The following is a 9,007-nucleotide window of genomic DNA, read 5'->3' on the forward strand; positions in this document are numbered from 1 at the left end:
TCACCTGCAAATCTGTGTTTGGTTCCTTTATTATTTTCACATCTACAGGAAATTCCATTTGAATACAGACATTTTAGCACTGGATTTAACCACATGCATCCAGGAGTCACCTTTTTCTGTACACAAATACAAATCTCTTCCGTAACAATTCATTCTGTAAGATTAAAACTTGAGATCTGGTACAAGTAAGCAGCAAAAATATCAAAAAATCCTCCTCTCTCCACACACTCAAATCTAGAGAGGTCACAATATGCCTGAGAGACACCTAAGTTCAGCTCTTCTGCAAAGCCATCAAGGTGAAGGAACAGAGTGCAAGGAAATACTGTACCAAATGCCTGTCCAACCTGGCACTGGAGCAGCTTGTCCAGAGAAGCTGTGAAGGCTCCAAGCCTGGAAGTGCTCAAAGCCAGACTGGATGAGGCCCTGAACAACCTGGTCACCTGGCCCAGTGGGAGGTGTCCGTACCCATGGCAGGGGGGTGGAACTGGATGATCTCTTAAGGTCCCTCCCAACCCAAACCATTGTAGGATCACTTACTGGAGTTACAAACTGCCCTAGTGACATCCCAGCAGTCACAGCTGGTGGCCTGAACGTTAGGAAGCTAAAGACACTTCAGCCTTCTGGCTCTTCCCTGCCTGCTGCCAGAACAGCACCTGCTAGTAGAGTCGTTTCCTTTTGCATATCTCAGCCATCTCCTGAACAACACAAGAGGACAAAGGTTGGTGCTGCCACAGCTACTGGCCCTGACTGTGAGCAGAGTGTGCAATTATAGTCCTCTGCACACTCTTCAGGCATGGATAGGTTACCACTACCTTGCCAGTGCAAGGCCAGCAGAGTTCCTTGGGCTCAGCAGCAGAGATTCAGCATCTTGCACCAGATGCTGCTTCAGTGTCAACATTAAGATCAGAGAAGCACAGAATTGTTCAGGCTGGAAGAGACCTTTAAGATCATGGAGTCCAACCATCAAACCTGCACTGCCAGGGCACCACTAAACCAAGGCCCTCAGCACCACACCTCCATGGCTTTGAAACCCCTCCAAGGGATGGGGACTCCACCACTGCCCTGGGCAGCTTGGGACAGGCCTTGACAACCCTCAAGGGGAAGAAATTGTTCATCATGTCCAACCTAAACCTCCTCTGCTGCAATTTGAATCATCATAGAATGGTTTAGGTTGGAAGGGACCTCAAAGATCATCCAGTTCCAACCCCCTGCCATAGACAGGGACACCTCCCACTAGAGTAGGTCACTCAAGACCTCATCCAACCTGCCCTTGAACACCTCCAGGGAGGTTGTGGATCACAGAATGTGATCTATGATCACATTCTGTGATTCTCTGATCCATTACCTCCCTGGGCAACCTGTTCCAGTGTCTCACCACCCTCATTGCAAAGAACTTCTTCCTAACATCCAGTTTAAATCTCCTGGGCCAGGCTTTGACAAGCCTTTTGGGAGAGAAATTGTTCCTCATGGCCAACCTAAACTGGGTAATTCAGGCCAGCAGGGTTACAGCCTGGTTTTTATTCCTCCCCACACTAGTGGACACAACATGCTGTGTCTGGAGGACATGAGTTTATTACCAAGGAGACAAAACCCAAAGGGTGGAATTTATTTGTTCTAAGGACACCAGCATGATAAGAGGGAAAATCTGTGAGCACTCTTCATAATTCAAGTGCTTCCCCTCAAGTCCTGACTCAGACTGCACACCTCCTCAACTACCTTATGATCATCACAGCTGGTGGCTTTGTGTTTGGAAATGTTCACCATAATAAACTTCAAGTAGAGGCAGTCCATAACAGTTTGTCTGCTGGAACTACAGAAACGTTGAGGCTGGAAAAGACCTTTCAAATCATCAAGTTAAGCTCTGAGCAGGCAGCTGACAATCCCACCACTACTGCCAAGCCACCACCACTGAACCACCTCCCTCAGCACCACACCCATGTGCCTTCTGAATCTCTCCACAGATGCTGACTCCACCACCTCCATGGGCAGCCTGTTCCAGTGCCTGAGAGCCCTTTCTGGGAAGAAATGTTCCTGATATCCAACTTGAACCTTCCCTAGTGCAGCTTGAGGCCATTTCCTCTTGTCCTGCCAGTAGTTGCAGGTGAGAAGACTCCAACCTCTGCCTCACTCCAACCTCTTCTGAGGTAGTTCTAAAGTGCAAGAAAAGTTTTAACAGCCCCAACCTGAAGGAACCTGAATACACCATAAAACATTACAAGGTCTTTCCAAAGCTCTAATGGGTTTTCTAAACACAAAGGTGGCCACATATGCACAGCTTTGAAGATCAAAGCTCTTAAAGCTGAGCTGCCATCACCCTGATTCTATTATAAAAGTGCCAGTAACACCTGCAGGCAACCCTCCATCAGAAAACAAAGGTATATTCACAGGTGTGCTACAGAGCATCAAATAAGGAAGCTCACCAAAATGTGCCAGAAACCTCAGAAGGAAGCAGAGAAGCAAGAAGCCTGCCATGGTTTGTGCAAACCATGCAGTCAGAGGAAGAGAGGCAATGCTCTGAAATCAGAGGAGATTAAGACTGGATGTTAGGAACAAGTGGGTGTGTGAGCTTGAGTACCTCCAAGGATGCAGCCTCAGCTACCTCCCTGGACAACCTGTTGCAGTTCCTAACCACAACTTGTTCCTCACATCTGATCTAAATCTGCTCTGCTCTCATTCCAAACCATTGCCTCTCATTCTGTCCCTGCAAGCCATTCCAAACACTCCCTCTGCAGCCTTCTTGCAGCCCGCTTCAGGATGCCTACTGGCAGGCTGCTCTGAGGTTTTCCTGGAGCCTCTCCTCTCTTGGCTGAACACCCCCAGCTGCTTCAGCCTGTTCTCATAGCAGAGGTCTTCCAGCACCCTGATCATTTTCAGAGCCCTCCTCTGGACCTGCTCCAGAGCTGGACACAGCACTTCAGGTGAGGACTCACCAGAACAGAGCAGAGGCAGGATCCCCTCTCTCCATCTCTGGCCACATTGCTTTGGATCCAGCCCAGGTTGCCATTGGCCTTTTGGGCTGCAGGTGCCCATTGCCTGCTCCTGGCCAGCTTCTCACCCACCAGCACCCCTAAGCCCTTTCCTGCAGGGCTGCTCTCAGTCTCATCACTCCCCAGCCTGGACTGATACCAAGGATTGCCCCAACCTAGGAGCAAGACCTTGCCCTTTGCTTTATGGAGCCTGATGAGATTCTCCTCAGCTCACCTCTCCAGCCTGCCCAGGTCCCTCTGGATGGCACCCATCCCATGCTTCAGACTTGCCAACCACACCACTCAGTGTCATCTGCAGATTTGCTATGGGTGCCTCAGTCTCACTGTACTCACTGATACTGAACAGAACTGATCCCAGTACAGATGCTTGATACCTAAGGGTGAATTTCAGATGGAGCAAAGCTGACCTGAAAATACACACAGCATAGACTTGGAGCAGTGTCCAGAGAGGGAATTTACTCCAGGGACTTCTTTGAGTCCCTTGTGCTATAAATACTCCATAAAGCTGACACTACAATCTTCAGGGGGCTTGTAAAGCCCTTTTGTTCTAGAGATTCTTAGCTAGGGAATAAGACCAGAATATCAACCAGGTCAGCAAATACCAAAGCAAGACTTTGAGACCACAAGTGCTAAACAAAGCTGAATATGCTTCATTATGCTTCATCTCAAGCTCATTTCCCAACAGACAAAAGGTCAAAGAAGACATGAAGAGGTTTGCTGCTTTAAGAAGTAGTTCAGCAGAATTTTTCATCCTACCACTGCTGGATCCAAGGGAAATTAGCAATCAGTTTAAAACATTTGAATTTCACTCAGCTCCTGCTTCATTCAGTAAACTAAGAGTTGGGTTTTTGGTTGTTTGGGTCTTTTTTTTTTGTCCTGCTTTAGTTTCCCTTTCTACAATGTCTTCCTTTCTAAACTGAAACATAAAGAGGAATTTGAGATCCAGGATTTTAATGTTTAAATTCAATGCCTTAAACTGGATGTAAGTTTTACAACAATTGGAGTTCTCAGAAAAGAGATTCATAGATGGGGTTGGGCTGGAAGGGACCTTGAAGATCACCTAGTTCAAATCACCCTGGGTTGGAAGGGACCTTGAAGATCATCTAGTTCAAATCACCCTGGGTTGGAAGGAACCTTGAAGATCATCTAGTTCAAATCACCCTGAGTTGGAAGGGACCTTGAAGATCACCTAGTTCAAATCACCCTGGGTTGGAAGGGACCTTGAAGATCACCTAGTTCAAATCACCCTGGGTTGGAAGAGACTTTGAAGATCATCTAGTTCAAATCACCCTGGGTTGGAAGGGACCTTGAAGATCATCTAGTTCAAATCACCCTGGGCTGGAAGAGACCTTGAAGATCATCTAGTTCAAATCACCCTGGGTTGGAAGGGACCTTGAAGATCACTTAGTTCAAATCACCCTGGGTTGGAAGGGACCTTGAAGATCACCTAGTTGAAATCACCCAGGCACAGTCATCTTCCTCTAGACCAGGTTGCTCAAGGCCACATCCAACCCAGCCCTTTAGGGAGGAGGCATCCACAACCTCCCTGGGCAACCTGTTTCCAGTGTCTCACCACCCTCACTGTAAAGAGCTTCTTTCCAATTTCCAGTCTAAATCTGCCCCCCTCGAGGAATGCAGACTTGGCACAGAAAGCAGTGTGAGTTTTGTCTATCAGAAGAACTGAAATGCAAATTGAAGTTAGTCAGAAGCAGCTTCTAAACATCAGGGCAAGGCCTGCAGATCCATGGAAAACGTGACAGAGCAGCCCTCTACAACTGTGTGCAGGCAAAGTTCACTCCAGTCACAGAAATAAGCAAATGTCCTTAAAATAAGGACCTAATGAACAAATCTGCATGAGTTTGTCAGTGACTTCACTCCACACAATCACAGAATGGGAGGAGTTGGAAGGAACCTCTAGAGATCACCCAGTCCAACCTCTCTGCCAGAACAGGATTACCTAGAGCAGGCCACACAGGAACACATCCAGGTGGGTTTCAAATGTCTCCAAAGAAGAAGACTCCACAACCTCTCTGGGCAGCCTGCTGCAGGTTTCCTTTCCCAATTCCTGTGACAAAAGAATCACAGAATGGCTTAGGTTGGAAGGGACCTTAGAGATCATCTACTCCACCATGAGCAGGGACACCTCTCAACTAGACTCTGCTGCTCAAGGCCTCATCCAACCTGGCCTTTAACATCCCCCGGGAGGGCTGATGAAGGCTTCAGCCACTCAGGTAATACATTTCTGTCATCATTTATCATCATACTGCTGGGATGAGATTTTCAAACATGTGATTAGGATAGCTTCACCTTTATTTCCACAGCCAGCTCATTCACACACACAAGCAGGCAAACACAGCCAGGTTGTGACTCACACAGCTCCCTGCAGTGCCTGGACACCAGGTTGAATTGGTCTGTTAGATTTCCAGAGCAGGCTCTCTGCATTAATCACAGCTGCCATCTTTCCAACCATCTCGCCAGCGCTCATCCACACGAGAGCAGTCGAATTCCAACTTTCCCAGCTTCCTGTTCACTTCATTGTGAAGAAGACACAACCACTGGGAGAAGTTGCTTCTGGTGCTGGTATCAGGCTGATTGGTACGTAACCTGCAACCAGGCAAAGGGGAAACCAATGCAACTTCTTTAACAGGCACCAAATTCAACATCCAGAGCAAGAAGGAAGCACACAGAGGGCCAGAGTTACAGGGGTTGGAAGGGACCTGAAAAGATCATCCAGTCCAACACCTGCCAGAGCAGGATCACCTAGAGCAGGTCACACAGGAACACTTCCAGGTGGGTCTTCAATGTCTCCAGAGAAGGAGATTCCACAGCCTCTCTGGGCAGCCTGCTCCAGGGCCCTGTCGCCCTCACAGTGGCAAAGTTCTTCCTTACACATTGAACCTCCTCTGCTTCAGTGGGCATCCACTGCCCCTTGTCCTGTCATTGGACATCTCTGAGCAGAGCCTGGATCTGTCCTCTTGACACTGTCCTGCACATCTTTATAAACATCACTGAGGTCACCCCTCAGGCTCCTCTGCCCCCCAGCTCCCTCAGCCTGTCCTCACAGGGAGATGTTCACAGGATCACAGGATGCTAGGGGTTTGGAAGGGAACCAAAGAGATCATCGAGTCCACCCCCCTGCCAGAGCAGGACTATAACCTAGGTCAGGTCACAGAGGAATGCATCCAGATAGGCCTTGAATGTCTCCAGAGAAGGAGACTCCACAACCTCTCTTGGTAACAAAGGATGTAAGCTGCAGCACAGGAGGTTCCACCTCAACACAAGGGGGAACTTCTTTGCTGCAAGGGGCACAGAGCACTGGAACAGGCTCCTCAGACAGGCTGTGGAGTCTTTCTCTGGAGACTTTCGAGGTCTGTCTGGATGTGTTCCTGTGGGACCTGAGCTAGATTGTATGGTCCTGCTGTGGCAGGGGGGCTGGACTCGATGATCTCTTTGGTTCCCTTCCAACCCCTGACATCCTGTGAGCCTGGAAACCAGTGCTGGGCCGGGGAAGCGCTGACGCCAGCCGCAGGACAAGCTGCTGCTAGGCAAACAGCTGCTGCTACAGCCCAGCATTTCAGGCTCCTTCAGCAGCCGCAGGACGAGCTGCTGCTAGGCAAACAGCTGCTGCTACAGCCCAGCATTTCAGGCTCCTTCAGCAGCAGCTGCCAGAAAAAGAGCCCAGCCCACCGAAGCAACTCACCTTTCCCTCAGATCCTCAGCGCAGTGCTCACAGGGGTAGAACTTGGAGAAGAGGTGGATGAAGTCCCTCATCTCCTTCTGCTGGACACCAGTGGGGTGGTCAGGGTAGTAGGCTGCCATGGTGTGCAGGAACGCCCATGTGCTGCGGCCCAGCTGCTCGCTGTCCAGGGGACAGTTCGGGGGGGGCTCTTTCTCCTCTGTTACTGCCAGGTCCTGGAGCAGGAGAGAGAGGGTTTGTCAGGTGGCCCTTCAGAACTAGGCTGAAGGTTGGACTGGATGCTCTTTGAGGTCTCTTCCACCCAGGCACACTCTGCGGGATGCTGGTGCTCGGTGGGCCACAAGCCCCTTTGTACTCCGGTGGGAGAAGGAGAGGGAGGGGAGGGAGCCACACAACTGCTCCTCTGGAAAAGCCTTAAGGCCACCAAGTCCAACCTGACCCTAACACTGCTCTGTACGCGACCCTCAGACAACGTCCTTCAGCTCTTCACCCCCATGCCTGCCCTCAGCGATGGGGACTCCAGCGCTTCCCCGGGCAGCCCGTTCCAGGGGCCGGTGTCCCTGTCAGCGAAGACATCGATCCTAGTACCCAACCTACAGCTCCCCCGGCGCACCCTGCGGCTGTTCCTCGCCTCCGGTCACTTGTTCCCGCCATGAGGGCTGGGCCGCAGGGCGGGCTCGGGCCCCTCAGGTGTCAGCAGGGGACAGCGGCAGAGCTCCGGTGGCGCTCGGCGGGGGCAGGCAGAGGCTCCCGTCCCAACGGCTGGAGAAGTGCAGAGCACTTCTGGAGGGGAAACCCTGCCCCTCCGCGCACCGAGACAGGCGCACACAGCCCCGCCACGCCGGTGGGGCACGCCGGAGCATCACTGAGCAGCTCCGGCACGCCGACAGCTTCCCCCGCAAGCCCCCAGCCCCCCGGGGAGCCGACGCCTCACCCCGGCTCCCGGGGCCGCCCGCTGCCTCTGCTGGCGGAGCCAGCTCTTGAAATCCGTGCAGGCTCGGCACGGCTTCTTGGACGGCTCCCCCGCCCCAGAGCCCGCCGCGCCGTGCGGCACGGCGAAGGGAAAGGCGAAGGGACCGTTCTCGGTGCCCGGGAACGGAGAGGAGCCCCTGCCCGCACGGCCCTCGCCGGGCGCCGCCATCTTGTGGCCGCGGAGCTCCACGGGCCGGGGCGGAGCCATTGAGGCAGCGGCGGGAGGCGGCGGCGGCGGCGGCGGGGGCAGGCCCGGGCCCGGGCGCTGCGGGACGGCTCTTGGGTGCCCGTGGGCTGCGGGGTGCCCTGGCACCGCCTCGTCACCTCTGAGCCTGGGCTCTCAGCGGCGCAGCTACGCGGCTCGGGCACCGCCCCGGGGATGGGGGCGCCACCGCTGCCCGGGGCGGCCTGGGCCCCGCCGTCAGGAAGTTGTTGCTCGTGTCCAATCTAAGCCTCCTCTGGGGCAGCTTGAGGCTGTTTCCTCTCGTCCCTTGACTTAGAGTCATAGAATCAACCAGGTTGGAAGAGACCTCCAAGATCGTCCAGGCCAACCTAGCACCCAGCCCTGTCCAGTCAACCAGACCATGGCACTAAGTGCCTCATCCAGGCTTTGCTTCAACACCTCCAGGGACAGTGATTCCACCACCTCCCTGGGCAGCCCATTCCAATGCCAATCACTCTCTCTGGCAACAACTTCCTCCTAACATCCAGCCTAGACCTGCCCTGGCACAACTTGAGACTGTGTCCCCTTGTTCTGTTGCTGCTTGCCTGGCAGAAGAGCCCAACCCCACCTGGCTACAGCCTCCCCTCAGGCAGTTGCAGACAGCAATGAGCTCTGCCCTGAGCCTCCTCTTCTGCAGGCTGCACACCCCCAGCTCCCTCAGCCTCTCCTCACAGGGCTGTGCTCCAGGCCCCTCACCAGCTTTGTTGCCCTTCTCTGGACACCTTCCAGCACCTCAACATCTCTCTTGAATTGAGGGGCCAGGCCCTCCTGCTCATGCCGCCTCCTCTGGAGCTTTTGTCTAGGGACATTCCTTCTGAGCAGCTTCTGCCCCTACAATGAGCCATGTTTCTCTGCCACGTGTTCCTTCCAGACTGGTTTGGAGCCTATTTGAGATGCATCTCTTCCCTCTTGCCTGATGTTCAGTGCTGTTGTGCCACCAGCTCTGCGAAACCACCGTTTGTATGAAGCTAGCTGGAAAATTACTGCTTGTTTCCAGCTGTTATCCTCTGATCTTTTAACACAGGCACAGTGTAAAAGGTCTAGGAGATAATGCATCATTTTGGAGCAATTTTTCAAACTCTTGCCTTCCAGATGATGTCAGAACTTAGCATGCTTCACTTGGAAGTA

General features: G+C 52.6%; 1 protein-coding gene across 1 annotated transcript; it reads right to left on the reverse strand.

Moving 5' to 3' along the window:
* On the reverse strand, positions 1-7,868 carry GFER (growth factor, augmenter of liver regeneration). The gene is made up of 3 exons (XM_064153496.1): positions 7,619-7,868; positions 6,688-6,899; positions 1-5,591 (listed from the first exon to the last, which is right to left on the reverse strand). The coding sequence occupies exons 1-3, from the start codon at positions 7,862-7,864 to the stop codon at positions 5,429-5,431; spliced, it is 621 nt and encodes a 206-aa protein (XP_064009566.1). The 5' UTR covers positions 7,865-7,868; the 3' UTR covers positions 1-5,428.
* Positions 7,869-9,007: the final 1,139 nt, after the last annotated feature.

This window comes from Pogoniulus pusillus, chromosome 13 (assembly GCF_015220805.1).
Source record: "Pogoniulus pusillus isolate bPogPus1 chromosome 13, bPogPus1.pri, whole genome shotgun sequence".
Lineage (NCBI taxonomy): Eukaryota > Metazoa > Chordata > Aves > Piciformes > Lybiidae > Pogoniulus > Pogoniulus pusillus.